The sequence below is a fragment of the Rhinolophus sinicus genome, linkage group LG18, assembly GCF_036562045.2.
Source record: "Rhinolophus sinicus isolate RSC01 linkage group LG18, ASM3656204v1, whole genome shotgun sequence".
NCBI classification, from domain to species: Eukaryota; Metazoa; Chordata; class Mammalia; order Chiroptera; family Rhinolophidae; genus Rhinolophus; species Rhinolophus sinicus.
In genome coordinates this window covers 773193-791637 of record NC_133767.1, presented here as the reverse complement: position 1 = coordinate 791637, position 18445 = coordinate 773193, and the positions used below count along the sequence as shown (strand labels likewise).

Below are 18445 nucleotides of genomic sequence, written 5' to 3'. Positions count from 1 at the left end.
GAGAACCCCCTTGGCAGGTCTGTTTATCTCAGTGCCAGGCTTACGCTCACACTTAGTAGGACTAGTGCAGTTGCATCAGGAGGCCTTTTCTCAGCTGCCCAGCCCTCCCCGTGCCAGAGGACCACTGCCTGGCAGTCACCTCAAGGCCCAGAGCCTGCACGGTTGCCCTGAGGCCCCTGCTTTGCCCTCAGAATTCAGCAGGCCCCGCACACCCAAGCTTACGGGGCAGGGGGGCCAGGGTCTCCCTCAGGCATCTGTCCGTTCTTCTCCTGCTCTCTTACCTCTGTCCTCCCTGCCTGAAGGACCCTTCTGCCACCTAACACCCATGCTTCTCGCTCCAGCTCATGGATTAGGTCTCAGAAGCCACCAGCAGTTTCAGGAAACCTTTGTGGTATCCTGGGTCGGCATTACCTGTGCCCCCATCATGTCTGTAACTTTACGCAAGCTCTGACTTCTTCCTCTGTGCCTGGGTCTCTCATCTCTAAAATGGGTATAGTAACTGTAGTGCTCTCCTAATTATCTGGAGGACCAAATGAGTTTCTGTAGGCAGCACAGAAGTTGACAGGGTCTCTGGAGCAAAGCAGCCCAGATCCAGAGCCCAGCTGTGTGACCTCGGGCAAGTCACGTAACTTCTCTGTGCAGTTTTCTCATCTGCAATGAGGTGGTGATAATACACGCCTCATGGAGTTACTGTGAGCTCTCAGGGAATTTTTTCTTCATAGCACCTGGAACGGTGCCAGGCACAGGGCATGCGCTCAGCGAATGTTAGCCATGCCGCTGATGACGCGGCCCGCAGCTCCCAGGGGCCCTGAGCCTGTCCTGTCACAGGCCTCGTCGCACGGGCGTGGGATCCGTGTTTTCCTCGACAGTCCTCGAGCCCTGTCAGAGCAGGGCCATATCTCTTACTCAGGATGGCTCATGGAAGGGAACCCAACAAATATTTGTTCAGTGACTAAGCGAATGGAAAGGTTAGTGGTGAAGCATGCATGACAGCAGCCGTGGCAGAACAGGGCCCGGCTGCGTGGTCCCTCTCGGCTACTGCATTACCCTGCACACCCTTCTGAGTCATCGGCAGCCTGCTTCCACCCGTCACTGTGCTGTTGGCACACTCTTCTTTGACCTTTAGAAAAGGACAAGGAAAGACTGGTGTTCTCCCCCAGAGTCCATCGGTCACCCCCTAAAAGCTGTCTCACCCAGTTTTCCAGGCGAGTATTTTTGCCTTTCATTTCGGGCACTGTGCTAATCGTGGAACTTTCCGGGCTACATCTGGGATGTATATTCCTCGTATAAACCAAGAAGGTCCACACTTACCCAATTTCTCAGTACAATCTGTTTTTTAAAAATACGGAATGTTTATTGTTGTTTATAGAGATACAGTCCTACATTTGCAAAGCACGGTTTTGAAGGTTTCACAGTATTCTCTCATTTGCTGTTTTATTGCGGTCTTTGAAAAGTCATGTGAGATTGTTGATGCAAATGTAAAGTGAGGTACAGAAAGGTCAAGGGGTATATTTTTGGATCATATGGCTGGTTTGTGGTGCAGCCAAGACCGGCAGCTAGCACGAAAGCTGACGAAGAGACACTCAGCTTTGGTCAGCGATGTTGAAACCGTTCTCATTCTGAGGGTCCAGAGGCTTTCTATGTAATTTATTTAATGGGTGTCTGCCTCAGTTTCCACACCTGTGAAAATAGGGATAATCAAAATTGCCCCATAAGAGGGTACATGTTATAACATATGTGAAAGTACTTTCATGAAAGAATGTGCAAAGTATTACTTAACATTTTTTCGGTTTAGTGTTGGAAGCCTGGTGATTGAATGGGTTGTGCTCCGTATATGAATCCCAGTTTCTGTGACTGGCTTCTCTTTTGACCAGACAGAGCGCCTTATTTTATAAATGTTTTGAACTTGTTGAAGTGGTTTTTAAGTTGATGCCTCGCTAGTTCTGTTAAAGCAGCACTCGCGTTGGCCCTGCTCGGACTGGTGGGGTTGGGTCTGTTCTTGTCTGTCCCCTGGGCAGCCACAGGGGCCCCAGGCCTTCTCCCCACCTCCATCCTGCAGGGCGCCGCCAGCACTGGCATCCTCAAGTTCAAATCCGAGTTTCAGACCTGCCACTCCATTGCCCCCTAGGTCCTTAGCAAGTGAGCCAGGTCCCCTCGCCCCCCTGCCCCTGCGCTGTGCCCCAAGTACCTCCCCCGTGCTCTGTGGGTGTCTGTCTTATCCGAGATCTGCTGGGACTGCTTCCCCGCCCCCAAAGCCTTTCCTGGCCACACAGCCCATCCATCACTCTGGTCTCTGGGCTCCCGGAACAAGCTGGTTGTTTACATTCCTGCTTTTCCCATCAGCTCCCCGAGGGCGGGGCCTCATTTGTCTCCTTCTGTTCCTCCCCAGTTCTGGATGAATGAACGAGCATCTAAACACAGTGTCAGGACCGTCCTTGGGTGGCTTCTCTGCAGCCCTGTCGCCCTCTCGGGCCGCGCCCCTGCTGGGTTTACAGCCCAGTCCAGCCCGTGGGACGTGGATCGTGGATCGGCTGCTGCAGGGTGTTGCCCCCTCAGCACGTCCTCCCGGGGTCTGTGTGGTGTGCCTGTGGCTCTCCAGCCCCCAGCTCGGCACAGCCGAGTGGTTTTAGGGAGCAGCCTGCCCTGCGCCTGCTGTGAGCTGCCACTGCCTTTTGTCTCTGTGTGGTCTGGGCTGCGCTGGGACTTCTTCCAGAAGCTAGAACAGCTTGGTGACTGCGGGAAGGTCGTTCTTCGTGAGGCTGACTGCACAGGACTCATCGGGAGGGGCTCTCATTGCTGTCATCTCACACTAGCTGACACTGCAGGAGCCTCACTAATGAGACACCCCCGGTGCTTCCGGACGACCAGGGTGGGGCTGGTTTATCGTTGCTCCTGTTTTATAGTCAGGATCATCCCGTTGATGGGGAGGGGGCGTCCGAGTCCCAGTTGTAGTTCCCCCGGCAGCTGTCAGGTCTGAAAACTCCAGAGCCCTCCTTAGCCTTTGCCACAGTGAAACCTAGCACCTGGGATCCACCGGCTTCTTCACACTCGTGTTCTCTGCCTGGAGGACGAGACTAAGCCCACGCTCAGGAGACCACATGCCAGGCAGTCCTGACCTGGAGAAGGGCCGCGTGGCCTGTTTTCCTGGAACACTCCAGACTGTCTTTGCCTCTGGCCACCACTTACTGCTGGGCCTCCTCCTGCCCTGTCCTACAGTCGCCCTGCCCCCGAGGAGCCACCCAGCAGCCACGGGTGCTGTCACCGGCGGCACCTCAGGCTGGCCTGGGAGCTTCAGACAAGCCAGGCCCCACCCCCAACATCCAATTCAGCCATTCTGGGTGGGAACCCAGGTGTTACTCTGTTTTTTAAACAACTTCGTTGAGATACTTCATCTATCATAAAACTTACCCGTTTTAAGTGTTCAGTGCTGTCAGTTAATTTGCAGAGTTGTGTAACCATTACCACCTCCAGTTTTCCAGTAGTTTCATCACCCCAGTAGGCCCTGTAGCGCCCTTTACTGTGCACCCCCCCTTACCCCCCCCCCTTAGCTAACAACCTATTCTCTGCCTTTATACGTTGGCTTTTCTGGCCGTTTCATGTAGATGGAACCGTTTTATTTTAAAAGCCTTTGTTATTTTTAAAGCCTCCAGGACTGTCATGTGGAGCCGTGGCTGAGAACCACCGCCACGTCCTGCATTTGTTTCCCACTGTCCCCTGGGTTCAGCATGGCTCCTGCTGGGGCTGTCCCTCAGCTAAGCTGTAAACTGGAACCTGCTTGCGATGGGAACGCTGGCTTGGGGAGAAGCGGGGGCGGAGTCCTGCGTCCTTGCCAGGCCAGGCACTGACTCAGAGCTGAGCCCCCACGCCGGGTGGCCTTGCCTCTGGCACTTTCGCTTGACTGCCATGGCAGTGCCCTGGGCCCCTCCCGTGTCCTCCTCATGGGCCAGAGGTCCACGTGCGCTGTCCGCGTTGAAACTTTGCAGAATACTTCCCACGTATCTTTGCTGCTGACAGAAATCTCGCCATCTCAGCCTCAGCTGCCTCCAGGTCCCAGCAGGTCCTGTGCGGGCCTAGAGCCGGCTGGAGGGGGGCGGGGGACTTGGGAGTCGCTGAGTGTGCTGGTGGCCAGAAGCAGGAACGGTCGGTGGGGCTTTAGACGCAGCACAGGTTATGGCAGGGCCAGATTCCATTGCGAGTGCCAGGGGGACAGTGCCAACTGACCAAACAAAAAGCTGCCGATCAACTCACATGTGTAGGAAAACGATAAAACTCAATTCCGTTGCTTTTAAAATACAACAATTCGTCTTTGTCACTGGTTGGCGTTCAAGTCATATTATGGAGATGCAGTTACGGTTGGTAAGAGTTTTGTTATTGTTGTTGAAAGTAAAAAATAATTGTCGCTTCTCTTAGAGAAGCTGTAAATGTGTGGGCAAAACCCCACCGTTTGGGGAAACCCTTCAGAGTATAGAACTGTTGCGTGTATTTGGCCCTTGTTATTACCAGAATACTTTCTATTGGACCCTTTGCCCTCTTATAAATACCTGTTTTTCTCCTCAGTGGCATGCAGGGGGCAGTTGTTTCTCTTTTCCCATACTGTCCCTTTAGAGTTCTGTGAACCCCCTTTTAAAACTTTTTCAGCTACTTTGTGGAACGTGTAACAAATTGTTTCTAAAGTGTCGGCAGGTCCTTCATTTTTAAAATCCACTTAAGGAGATTTCAGCTTCCTTCCCAGGAATTTAAGAAGATAGCTAATCTAATGAGACAGAACAGGACAAGCTGGCTCACATTGGAACCGAGTGTCGTCCAGAGTGGGCGCACGGGCTCCCGTGGGCTTGCTGCGCCAGCCCAGTGACAGCAGGTGAAGCGCCATGTGGCCACGGTCGGGCCACGGTGCTGTCACTGCGAAGAGAAGTCCAGTGCGCAGTGACCACGCAGGCCGTTGCCCGAGCGCCTGTGGGGGAGTCATCAGCGGGGTGGGGCTGGGGCGGCAGCATTTGTCTCACTCAGCAAAGGTGCACTTAGATACGTGCAGGTAACCAGGATTTAAAGTCAGCTTCTTAAACATTCTTCCCACGCCCCACCTCTTCTGCTCGTTTTAATTGATACGTCAAAGTGTGTAAGTAAAAAGCCAACAGATCTGTGGTCTGTGTGAGTGTCCGCTCAAACACAGTAGTGCCGGGATTGTGGGGACAGTGGGGAACCCCTGAAGTTTGTTTGATGTTAGTGCTGGCTCTCAGGCGCCTCGTGTGCCATCCTGGGCGGGCAGAGAGTGCGCTGGGCACTGGGAATGGGCGCTTCTGCTCTCCAGGCCCCAGAGAGGCTGTAAGGCGTGAAAAAGCAAGCTGGCAACCTGGGGGTCCTGGCAAGCAGCACCTCAGCTTCTGCCATGCAGGTTGGAAAGGTGCAGAAGTCCCCCTTCCCCGGGAGAGGAATTGGGAAGTGATTAAAAGGGGTTGGAGTTTTGGGGACACTGTATGTCACCTGTACACAGACCCGGGGCCCACACCCTAGGCTGGGGGCCCAATCTGCCTGCAGAGGCTCAGCATGGTTTTTGCATGTTTAAATGGTTGGATAACATCAAAAGAAGAAGAAGGTTTCGTGACATATGGAAATTGTGTGGATTCCGATTGCAGTGTCCAGAGAGCAAGTTTATTGGGGCACAGCCAGGCTCCTTCCTTTTGCTTGTCGGTGCTGCTGCTCCAGGGCAGAGCTGGCTGTTGTGACAGACTCCATGGCTGAAGCCTGAAGTGTTTACTGTTCGGGCTTTCCAGAAACGGTAGCTGACGCCTAACGTAGACGGTTGTATTTGTTTAGATCTTGTCCTGAAACCTGTTTATAACCAGGGCTCAGAAAGAAAACAATCATTGTCATAGCTCAGCGTTTTGGGACGACATGGGGGGGTGAAGTGAGTAGGTGGAGGAGAGACATAGTGTCTGACTTCCCTTTGTCACTAGTGTCGCCGGCGCCTCCACACTGGACGCTGCTGTCAGAGTCAGCCTCTCCCGTTCATCCTGGCAGCTGCGTCTCCACCATGAGGCCGGACGGCTAGGGAGGGAAAGGACACGTCCAGGCCGGCCGGACGCACCAGCCCTGCTAGCGGCACGGGTGCAGACCAGGGGCCGCCAGGCTGATTCTGTCAACAGCCAGAGAGAATGTTTCGCGCTCCACACGCCCCATGGTCTGTGTGGCAGACTCAGCTCTGACACTGGAGCGTGAAGGTGGCCACGGGCCGTGCGTGGATCCCTCAGCCTGGCCACGCTGCAGGACACGCGACCTGTGCACACTGAATCATGAATTTCATGGAACTTTCTGCGTCATAAAATAATTTATTCCGCTTTTGGTTTTTTCCAACCATTTAAAAATAAAATCTATTCTTAGCCTGCTGGCGGTGAGCTGGATTTGACCTGCGGGCCATAGTTTGCTGACTCCTGGCTACATGGATGGTTTACTTTTTGTGTTTTCTGCATTAAAACAGATTACTTTTGGAAGGCGATATCACCTTTTCATTCTCGTCCCTGTGGATTTTACCGTGGAAGGCAGTTCTGCACATAGATGTGTGCTGTCCTGCCTCGTCTTACTGAATATTTCTCTGGTTCTGTCATTTGAAATCTAGGATATTCTTTTTTTTTCAAACCTTTCTTTATCAAGGTGACAGCCATTTACTTTTTGATTTATTCCTTCAGTTTATAGTCAGTACCTGCTGTGGGGCAAGCAGGTGCTAAGGGAGGAGCTGGGGGAGTGGTGATGGCGGCGGCGGGGTGGCCTCTGCGCCACGAGCTCTCTGGCCAGCGGGGACGAGGCCAGTGCGGCTCAGTGTTGGGAAGGTCGCAGGCGTCGGCGGTGTGGCCCTGAGCACAAATGGCTCCCGGAAGCCATGCTATGTGAGGCCCTGTGGGCGCTGCACATGAGGTCCGTGCCCCGCGAAACGCCATGGTAGTCCACCGTGGTGCCGTTGGCCTGTGAGCATGACGCTCGTCCGGAGGCCAGTCCATAGTCAGAGATGGAAACTGTCAGGCCCACAGGGAATTGCCCTGTGACCAGTCTCCTCATTTACGCTTTTTCCGATGAACTACTGGACGTGGGGAATGTTGTTTCCTCCTGGCCCGGCAAGTGGGCCGAGAGGCGCTTCCTGTGAGTCACCACTGCCGGGTGCGACGGTACCGCCGCCGGTCCAGGGAAAGGCGGACATCTTGCTACTGCTTCCAGGCTTTGGGAAAATCTTGCGCTTTACCAAAAAGTGATAAGTAAGTGAAAAATCCTGCCCGATCTGAGCCTTGATTGAATGGCTAGTGAGATTGCGCAGTGACCTGCATAGGAGAAAACCAGCCCCAGGGGAACGTGGCGGAAGGGCCTTCCTGCTTTGTATTGTTTTCCATCTATAGACAGGAAACATTCAAGGGCTGTTTTCAAGCCCAGAACACTGGACAAAGAAGGCTCTGACAAAGCAGCAAAAATACGCACATACAAAAGTTTAGATCTGGGGGGCCACCCCCATTCGGGACCCCCTCCCTCTCAGGAGCTCTGACTCTTTGCTTTCAATAAACTATCCTATTAAAAAAAAAAAAAAAAAAGTTTAGATCTGGGTAGTGAAGTGTCCGATTTAAGACCAGTTTAGCAAACGTTATTTTTATTATTGGGTCACTTGGTCCACTGCTTCACTTTTTTGCCTTTGGGTGCCTTGACAAATTCAGTATGTTGCTCCCCCTTGTTTTATTAATGATTAAAAACAAACAAACAATTGATCAAAGATAACACATCTCAGTAAAAACCACATTTCTTTGGCTAACGTAAGTGCCTTTTGAATGGGCACCTGGGCCAGTATTCTGAGTAAATGCTGCACTTCCTTAGGTAAAAATTCCACGTCTATGGTTAAGATGAATATTTCAGAGCAGTTCGGCCTCGAGAGGGTCGACTTTGGACCAGTCACAGTGAGGAGGGAGATCGGGTCATGTGGACCACGTCCTGGGGCAGTTGGGGACAGTGGTGGGGTTGGACAGGCCGGTGGGGAATTCTCTGTGGGACGGATCCACCCCGATTTGTACATTACATTCCGGAATCATGATTTGTCACTTAAAAGTAATCTTTCCTAGATATCCCATATTCATGGATTGGAAGGATCGGTAGTTTTTAAATGTCCATACTTCTCGCAGGGCCGTATGCACAGCGTGCTGCTCCTGCCTGCACACCTGTGCGGCCCGTTACTGTACCGAGCACACCGGCCAATTGTACCACAGTGATGTCTGTGTATCTAAACGTATTGAAGCACAGCAAGGCACATGAAGATGCTAGGAAAGATGCAAATGGCCCAGCTGTGTGTGGAGCCTGCGGGACTGGCTCAGTGAGCGAGTGTGAAGGCCTGGGACACACACACGACACTTAGGCTGCACTCAATTTATTACATTTGTTCTCTCTTCAGTAATAAGCTCAGCACACTGTAACTTTTTACTTTATAAACGTTTACATTTTTCACTCTGTTCAACTCTTGTAACAACGCTTAGCTTAAAACATAGGCCCATTGTACAGCTGTACAAAAGTATGTTCTTAATATCCTTATTCTGTAAGCTTTTTTCTATTTTTAACATTTAAAATTTTTCTTCTTTTACTTTTTACACTTATTTTTTAAGTACTAAGACCCAGACACACACATTAGCCTCGGCCCCACAGGTTCAGGTTGGTCAATACCACTGCTTTTCCCTCCCCATCTAGTCCCACTGGAAGGTCTCGGGCAGTGACACCCGTGGGCCGTCATCTTCTGTGACAACACTGCCTTGGGAACACCTCCCAAGGAACGGGCCTGAGGCTCTTCTTGATGGGGTGTCACTCCTCAGCAGTGTGTCCCCGGCGGTCTGCTTGCTTTGTTCCTCTTTTCCATCATCCATGTGCTTGGAAGCAGATACTGCAGTGTGAACATTCTCCTGTACCGTGAAAACCTTTCCATGTTGCAGCCCACAGTTTTAAACTTTGCAGGGAGCCTGCTGAGGTCTGAAAAGGCTTTTGCTAAACCCTTCCCTGGGAGTTTTCTTGGGGGCTCTTTTTCTTCTGCGGTTTCCTTTTCTCTGGCCTGTTCTTCAGCTGTGTGCCCCTGTTCCGTTACAGCACCTCATCAGTCATTTCCTCGGGGACCCCGCAAGGAGCCCCCCGATGCCGTCCTCACCTGTGCCCAGGTTAGGTCGTTTGCTGTCTCAGCCACAGCCTTGGCGACCTTTGCAGCCTTTATTCTTCTGTGTTATGATGGTGTTAGTATCACTGGGGGATAGGAATTTTCAGCTCCGTTATAATCGTGTGGGACCTTGGTCTGTCGTAGACTGAAATGTCATGAGGGGCCTGACTGTAGACCAAAGAAGATACACAGATGGCTAATGTGTATATGAAAAACCACCTGTGCAATACCACCTCCCACCTGCTAGGGTGTCGGTCATAAAAAGCATAAGAAGTAAATGTGGGTGAAAATAGGGAGAAATTGGAACACTCTACCCTGTTGGAGGGAATGTAAATGGGTGCAACCACTATGGAAAACAGTTGGAGGTTCCTTAAAAAAAATTAAAACTAGGGCCGGCCCGGTGGCTCAGGCGGTTTGAGCTCCATGCTCCTAACTCCGAAGGCTGCCGGTTCGATTCCCACATGGGCCAGTGGGCTCTCAACCACAAGGTTGCCAGTTCAACTCCTCGAGTCCCACAAGGGATGGTGGGCAGTGCCCCCTGCAACTAAGATTGAACACGGCACCTTGAGCTGAGCTGAGCTGGCTCCCAGATGGCTCAGTTGGTTGGAGCGTGTCCTCTCAACCACAAGGTTGCTGGTTCGACTCCCGCAAGGGATGGTGGGCTGTGCCCCCTGCAATTAACAACGGCAACTGGATCTGGAGCTGAGCTGCGCCCTCCACAACTAACACTGAAAGGACAACAACTTGACTTGGAAAAAAGTCAATTGGCACTGTTCCCCAATGCAGTCCTGTTCCCCTTCCCCAATAACATCTTTAAAAAAAAAATTAAAACTGGAACTCCCATGTGACCCAGGGATCCCACTTCTGGGTGTTTATCTGGAGGAAATGAAACCACGATCTCAGAGCTCCCTGCACCCCCGTGTTCACTGCGGCGTTAGTCACAGTGGCCAAGACACGAGAAGAAGCTAAGAAGCTAAGTGTCTGAATGGACAGAGAAGCTGTGAGACACACACACTGGGGTGTATTCCACCGTGACAAGGACGTCCTGGAGGAACCAGGGGGACATGATGCCAGGCAGACAAGCCAGACAAAGACAAAAACCAATTATCTCACTGACACGTAGAGTCTTAAAAAAGAAAAGAACTCAAAGAAACAGAATGGTGGTTACGAGGGGGTGGGGGAAGTGGGGAGCTGCTGCTCAAGGGGTACAAACCCTTCCGTGATAAGATGAATAAATTTGAGGGTCTAACGGGGTCTCCTAGGGCGGTGACTGTAGTTACCAACGCCGTGTTATGTGCTACTGGAAATGCACCAAGAGGGTAGATCTGAAGCATTCTTGCAACAGCTGTTACAAAAAGGTAACTATGGGAGGCCAGGGGTGTGTTCTAACCTGGTAGCGTTAGTCATTTCACAATGGAAGTCAAATCATCACATTGTATACTTTAAATAGATACAGTTTTGTGGATTATACATCAGTAAAGCTGAGGGGAAAGTAACCTTTCCTGATTATATGTCATTGTTTAATAATTTCAGTAAACCCTAAAACCCGGTGAAGAAGGTGCATTGGATCTCTTTCTAAAATTAATTTTATCAGTGTAATATACAAAGTGTCCACAAAGGCAGGAAATAAAGGGTACACTTATTTTTTAGTAGATTCTTCACATTTCCATGTAATGTGTTTCATATATTTTTCACCCTCCAGATACCTGTTCAGGTAAAGTGCCTCTAAATGTAAAGCAAAGGTCCAGTTGTCACTTTGTAAAAAGGACAATAAGTATTCTGGTTTGCCTTGTATTTTGGATACTCTGAGATATGTGTTGTGTTGGACTTTTGTGCTTTAGAGTTAGGCTTCCCTTGAAGTCATGCATCAGTACATATGTGTCAAGCATGGTACTTAAAAATGCAATTAATGTACTATTTTAAAACACTTGAAACTATGTAGACATGTAGTTAAGAAAGTCAAATCCTGGTGAAAGGCTTATGGCAAAATAGAGTGGGTTCTTTTGGCGAGGCACTGAGTGCGATCAGAGTTGGGTTTCCTGCAGAAACCGGAGAGGGCCCACCCCCGTGGGCATCTCCACGTGAACCAGGGCTCTGCTGTGGCAATGCCAGGTTTGACTTGACAGGCCACGGGCGAGCGCAGGCTGGAGGTGTGCAGCGCCATACTTCCGGCAGCTGGTACTGCTGTGAGCTTAGTGGTGTTTTGAGGTCACTTTTAGGGGGTCCCATCCACTTTCTGGGCAAATGGCGCTTCCTTGTCTCACAGTCAATCGTTCGTGGGGAAGGTCCTGCAGCCTTTGCTCTGCAGTGGATCATACAAAAGGCTTCAGAATTCCTGCTTCGTTGATGGCCTTCCCTCCGCTACCCCCAGTGGTGAGGGCTGCAACAGACGTTTTCTTGTCCCGTTAGAAATGTCCCTGTTCGTTTTAATGGGAATCTGGTGGGGTTGTTGCTGACTTGGCTCCAACCAGCATTCGAACCAGAAGTCCGGGCACTTCGGTTGCCGTGACTCTGGGAATCATAGAGCGATGCTGAACAGTGTCTTCTCACAAAGCTCTGTACTTGGCCGCTGGCACTCCCGCAGAACCCTCCTCTGCTGCGTTCTGGCCTCCGTGTTGGTTTTCTGGAAGGTCAGTGGCGCTAACAGTTCTACGGCATAGATGAGGGAACGTTGTGAAAATCACTTTTAAAGTGAAGTGAAGATGAGGACAGATCTGCAGGAGGGAGTGCTGATGGGTATTGGGTGTCACTGTGCAGTGCTTTGGGCTTGTGGCAGACTAGTCAGTGAGGTGACACTCGGGATTGTCCTCGTCTGTAAGAGCAGTCCTTTCTCAGTGTGGTTGTCATGGAATTCTGGGCAGGCAGGGGCTTGTAAAAGGTACGGGGTCTCGCTCCAAAACTGGTGACTCATAACCCCCAGAGGTGAGTCCTGAGAGTGCCCCCCCCCCCCCCGAGTTTGACAGCCACTTATCTAGCTCATTTCTTCTCATTTGGGGCTGCTAATCTCTGCAGACTTATTTGTTTTTCTTTGGTTTTGCTTAAGTTGCCCTCTGATGGAAAAATTCATAAACTGTCTCCCTTGTTATCATTCGTTTCTACCTATTTTGTTTTAAACTCCATGTTTATGATTATTAACTATCATGAGTTGCTTTTCATTTCTGGATTTCTAACTCTGAACTTTAAATTTTCCCCACAGAGCTGAGAAAACAGAAGTCCTCAGTGATGACCTGTTACAGGTAACAAAATTAAGCCTTTTTCAAATGCTGTGTTTATCCGTAGGCAAGAACTGCAGCTGATGGTTGCTTTCTTTCTTTCTTTCTTTCTTTCTTTCTTTCTTTCTTTCTTTCTTTCTTTCTTTCTTTCTTTCTTTCTTTCTTTCTTTCTCTTTTCTTTCTTTCTTTCTTTCTTTCTCTTTTCTTTTTTTCCTCTCTCTGTCTCTCTCCCCTAAAACCGAATAAAGCTGAGTGCGAGCTTTGAGCAGGAAAGAAAAGCAGTTGAGCAGCGTGATGATAAATGGGGATCTGAAACTCTGGTGTCATGTTGAAGTTCAGACGGGGCTGGCCAGCCGTGCTTTCAAGTGCCAGGTGTTGGAGTGGGGGTGGGGAGGGGCCTGGCCGGTCACTGGCACTGTGGCCTGGTCACGGGTCCCCTGCAGGCTGAGGGCTCCAGTTCAGGGCTGTGACGGTGTCCTTGATGGGACAGGCCCTGCAGCTGCAGCAGGGGCCCCACTGGCTCCAACCTAGAGGTTTGGCCTCTCGCTCCCTCTCAGAAGTCCTGTTCCCTGACTCTGGGCTGAGTTGGGTCCCAAGGGACTTAGGGTCTCAGTGACAGTGACCGGATCTGTCGGAGCCATCATGACGCTGCAGGGTGGCCTCATGTCCCGAGCTCTGACTTTCTTTCCTCTTTGTAGGGAGGGGCGGTCTCCGCTGCACTGTATCACTCAGGGTTTCCCTAACTCTGGGGCTGGGCTCCTCCCGGGACCCTTCGTACACCCCCTGCACCGGGGGCTTCCCGCAGGTCGCTGTGGCGCCGCCTCGCCTGTCCCCAAGACTCTCGAGGCTCCAGAACGTGCAGTTCTGCCCGAGCCAGTCCCTGAGGACCAAAGACCTGCTTGCAGGTGACGGTCTGTCTCTTCCTGTGGAGGGAGGAGCCTCATGTTTCAGTGGTGCTCCCACCCCGCCCTGCCGAGGCCCTGCCTGCGGGGAGAGCTTTGTAAGGGCCCCTCTTCTTCTTTTTTGGAGGACTGGAAGTTTCCGATAAGGATTGGGTTTTTTGCAGAGGTTTATCAAAGAATCACATTCTTCATAATATTTCCTCTTTCTTTGTTGTCATATATTTCAAGTGTTTGTTCGGAAGGTATTAGCTCCTAGGGTACCCTAAGAGGTATCCCCTCCTGGGGCTGTAGGGGGTTCCTGAGTTAACCAGGGAGAGCACGTGGGGAGCCCCGGAGGTGACCTGTTTCTGGTGTGAAAGGCCCCTGAGCTGGCCCTGTGCCCTCCCCCTCATTTGTAGATCTCGGTGACAGCAGGCGTTTCGCTCTGTGCTGTCTCACCGGGAGCGCAGGACCAGCACCCACTGACTGGTTTTTCTGTCCTTGCACAGGGACTCAGTGTGCATGCATCCTGCCATGTGTGTTAGTGAACACCTTCCATCTGTGTGCCAGGCACTTGGGATAAATCAGGGAGCAGAAGAGAGCAGGCCCCGTTCCCCCCGGACTTGACACTCTGGAGGGAACTGGAATCAAAATGAAATGGAGTTTGGGTTTTTTGTTTTTCTTTTTTCCCATGCTTTTGTGGCAGGTGAAGAGTGTGTATTAGTTTTCCAGTGTTTTAAGATCTGGCCCATGTCAGATTTGGGAAGCTGGTGTGCCTCAATAGAAACATGCCTGGCAGACGGGGTCCTGAGGACCCCAGCTTGAGTCTGCAGAAAAACTGCTGGTGCCGTGAGGACCTCTGAGAAGGACGCACAAAACCAGCCAGTTGGGTGGAATGTTTGGGGGTAAAAATGCACTCTGCTCTGAATCTGTTGACTTTTCTTTAAAATAGAAAGCATCCCTGAGGGCCAGCTCTCATTCTTACTGAGTCATCAGAAGACGCATTTTTGGCATTCCTTCCTGTAAAAAGCAGCTCCCTTTGCCATAAACAGTGCTCATACTTTGGGAAGCTAATCATGATGCAGGGGTCCCCTAAGCCAGTGTTTCTTACTGCTGGCTGTCCATTCTGCTTCAGACAGTTATTTCAAAAACAAAAACCATCTCAAGCCCAGTGAGGAACAATTTTGAAACCATGGGTCCTGGGTTTAAATGTGGGACATTAATTTTGTTTCTTCTGTCTGATGTATGTGTAGACGGCCTCATGCCTGGTGCAGAATGAGCTGAATGCCCCGTGGCTGTCCAACCCCCCCCCCCCCCCCCCCTGCTACCTGCCACCGCTCCTTGTGACAGCAAGTGTCAGGCGGGACCTTGTCCTCTCCCTGTGACAGATTCAGCCTTGGGACCCTAAACCATTGGTGTAGGAGAGAGCTGAGGGGTTCTCAGCCCGGCAGATTCTGCGATGTCGGGACACGTCTTTGGTTGTCACAGCCGGGGGAGTGGTGCTGCTGGCCTCCAGTGAGTGGAGGTGACGCTAAGCACACTGCCATACCCAGGACCACTGGCCGCAGCCCAGGGACCCGGCCCAGAGTGCCAGCCAGGAACGAGAAGCCCTTCCACTCACTTCAGAGCTCGCCGACTGCCTAAGGCAGCGCCGCTTGAGACGCTGGGTTTGCGCCGCAGCCTCACACAGCTCGTCCGTCCCTGTCTTGCAGATTGAGCGGCGTCTGGACACGGTGCGGTCGGTGTGCCACCACTCTCACAAGCGCCTGCTGGCCTGCTTCCAGGGCCAGCACGGCACGGACGCTGAGAGGAGACACGTGAGTACCCACGCGCTCCCAGCGTGTCTGCGAGAGGCTTTGCCCTGGGCCGGTGGGGCCTCCCCAGGCCTCTGTGGCAGACATGCGCCCAGGCTCGGGCTCACACTCACGCTCACACACGCTCACGCTCACACTCGTGCTCCTGGCCCTGCCTGCCCACACATTCCGCTGTGCTCAGGGCATCGCCGAGGTGGAAGCCCTGCTCGTGTTGAGCTCCCCAGGTGCTTGGACTGGAGCCGTGTGTCGTTGATAAAAGCACAGACATGTCAGTTAGGCTTCCTTTGAGGGCAAAGAGCCGAAAGCGGGTCTTACACTGACTTAGAAAGTAGACTGTTGGCTTATGAACTGGGAAGTCCAGGCGTTGGGATGGACTTGAGCTGAGGCTGGCCTGGCGTCTCAGCGACGTAACCAGAGCCCCGTTTCCTTCCTTGTCTCCGCTCTGCCGCCTTTGGCGCCGGCTCCGTCCCTGCCTTGGGGGCAGCCCTCATGGCTGCAGGGCGGCCCCCAGTGGCTTCCTGCATGCGTCCAGCAGGGGCAGAGAGCATCCCGTCCAGCGCTGTTCTTCATGGAGTGAGAAACCTTTACCCCAAGCCCTTGGCAGATAGGAACGTCTGGCATCGCATTGATCTGAATCGAGTCACATTCTCCAGTCTCAGCAGGGCCCCAGTCACGCTCCTGGGGACATTGGGAAATGTGTGGAAACAGTTTTGGTTGCCATAGGGACGGGGACTCTACTGGCATTGGGAGGGCAGGGACCAGGATGCTGGTCATCTGGTCATCAGGAGGTGACTCAATGCCAGTGGTGCCTGTGGGGACGTGCTGCCTCCTGCTGGCGGGGTTCAACCCAGTCTTAGCTTGACTTCGTTCTCTGATCTCATTGTCCCGCTTCCGGCCGTTCAGGCCCATGTGCCATCGCCCTTCACAGTTACGCCTTGTTCCTTTTGTGTCTGCTTTGAGACCTAGCCCAGCGGTCACATATATCCATTAAAAACAAGCAGATAAATATTTATCAAATAGCTTCTGTGTACAAGGGCTAGAGATATGAGTAAGAGGTCACCTCCGCCTGGAGGGGGAGACACGCACAAATGGATAATTAGAAACAAAACACGCACAGGGCATTATGGGAAGACCAAGAATGGCACCAGAGGAGGAGAAGGGTAGTCAGGTGAGGCTTCCTGGAGGAGGCGGTAGCCTCGCTGTGAAGGAGGGAAATGAGTGGCAGGTGCTGAGCATATGCCAGGGAGCAGACACAAAAGGTGCCTGGCCCTCATTTCTAAAGCCTAATGCCTTAGCCTTCCGTTTCCAACCTCAGACAGAAGTCCCAAGACAGGATTCGGAGGGTGTCTGCACTCTCCACTCCACGGGGAGTGCAGTCACCATGGAAATGTTAGGAGCTAGGGGACCACAGGCGGTTGTAACGTGGAGAACATCACAGCAGCCCCAGCAGAAGGTCCCACACAAGCCAAAGAGGAGGAATTGAGGAAAGGGACTGGGCAGGTGGCCTTCGGGCCCCAGCCAGTGACATGGCAGAGCTTATGGTGTGGGTCGTAGTAGATTTGGAAATACTTCTTTTTGTGCACTTGGCATGCACGTTATAAATTACGACTTTAGAGCTTTTTAAGTGAGAAAAGGCCGGTCATGCCTGGGAGGCCGCCCGCCCTCCATGGAGGAGTCTGGTGTTGGCAGACAGCATCTTCACCAGTGAGCTCAGGGTTAAATAAACAGAGTGCCTGCACTTGGGGACATCAGGAAACAGGGCTGCGTGGCCTGGGGTCGGGGCACGGGACCCACGGGCTATTTGCAGCTGGGAGCTGGATGACCCTCTCGTTGTGGCTTTTCCCCATAGAGCTCGGAGTTGCCCAAAGTGTATTTCTCCTGATTACTGCATTAAATCCCCTCGGAGGGCAGCAACACTGGGATGTAGGCACTGTCCCGTTGCGATCCAAGCCCGTTTTCTCCTGCCTCCTAGTCCACAAGCATGGACGCCTCGAGTGGGCCCCTTGTGGGGTGGGTGAAGCCTGTTCCTTCAGTGAAATAACGGGGAGGAGGAGAGGTGGGTAGATACACTTGCTGTTATTTATTTATAAGTGTCAATTGCTGTTTGAATAGCTGTCCGTTTACGCGGTCAAAATCCACGAGGTACAAAAGAACGTACCGGGGGTTGTCCCCAGCTATGCTCTCCTCTCCAGGGCACTTGTGTCAGCAGTCCTTGGGGAACCTTCCAGAGATGGTCTGTACAGTATGAGCAGATAGGGGTGTGAGTGTGTCGCATGGAGCCTGTTGAAAGCGGGAAGGATGGGGGCGTGCCCGAGGTTGCGGCACAACAGAGCCGTGACCGGAGGGTGGGGGGTCCTTGTCTGACAGCAGGGTCCTTTCCAGTGGGAAGGCCGTCACGTGGGGCCCTGCGGCCCTGCCAGCAGTGTTTGTAAGGCTGTGGGTGCCAGCCAACCCATCTGTGACATCCGCGCCTCTTCTGCCCATAGTCTGAGATAAGCCATCAGCCAGTGGTGAAAAGACGCTGACCTGGGCTTGGGCCACCTGAGGTCCAGCTCTGCGGCCCTCGCTGGGATACGTAGCCAGGCCACCTGACGTTCGGTGGCCCTCACTGGGGTACCTGGCCAGGCCACCTAATGTCCAGCCTTCAGGCTCCTTGACTGTCCAATTAGACAGTGGCCAGATGACCCTATGGCCACTTCCAGCTGAAAACAAATCTCTGAGAGGAAAATGAGTGGCTTTGTGCTTAAAAACACCCTTTCGGGTATTTAGCTAGATATTTTTAGGTACGTGCTAAATTTTTATGATTATAGCCAAATTAAGAGCCAGTGTAAAGAGTATTTCAGTAAAAGTTTTTGAAATTGAGCTCCTGTTGCATTTATTAATATTTGCGGTGACAATCGGCAAGGTGTCTGTCTTATGTCCCCAGTCCTGGGCTGTAGTGTACCCTTGATTAATTGATAGCAATAGTAACAGCAACAGCAGCATAAAAGCAGCTATCGTTCACTGAGCACTTAGGTGCTAGGTACTTGGTGCTGAGTACCTCTGAGGTCAACAGACGGCCCTGGCACCCTCACACTGTTAGCGTCCCTGCATTTCAGGCACGAGGACACTGGCACAGGGATTAAGTCACACAGGTCCCTTGAGACCGGAGCCTGAATCCACATGGACTGTGTCGTACCTGAGCGGTGGCCTGGCAGAGCAGGCAGTGGGGGTCTGCAGAGGGTAACGGAGGGGGAGGTAATGACGACGGCACAACACCCTGTCTCTCCTTCCAGAAAAAGCTCCCGCTGACAGCTCTCGCTCAGAACGTGCAGGAGGCGGCTTCCCAGCTCGACGACTCTCTCCTGGGGTGAGAGGGCCAAGCGCCCTGCGGGTCCG

At 52.2% G+C, this 18445-nt stretch overlaps 1 protein-coding gene across 10 annotated transcripts in view; it reads left to right on the top strand.

Annotated features, from left to right (window-relative positions):
• ARHGAP17 (Rho GTPase activating protein 17) overlaps positions 1 to 18445 on the top strand; it is a 63451-nt gene that overhangs the window by 14496 nt on the left and 30510 nt on the right. For 6 of the 10 annotated variants that reach the window (XR_012493177.1, XM_019750187.2, XM_074322881.1 and 3 more), the window contains exons 1-4: positions 11848 to 12038; positions 12357 to 12396; positions 14966 to 15070; positions 18343 to 18416. Coding sequence is in view for 9 of the 10 variants with exons in the window: in XM_019750187.2 (XP_019605746.2) it covers positions 11863 to 12038; positions 12357 to 12396; positions 14966 to 15070; positions 18343 to 18416 (395 nt within the window). In the remaining variant the exon portion in view is untranslated. Of the gene's footprint in view, positions 1 to 11847; positions 12039 to 12356; positions 12397 to 14965; positions 15071 to 18342; positions 18417 to 18445 lie in introns of those variants that run through there. The other 4 variants (XM_074322878.1, XM_074322879.1, XM_074322882.1 and 1 more) reach the window with 1 other exon arrangement.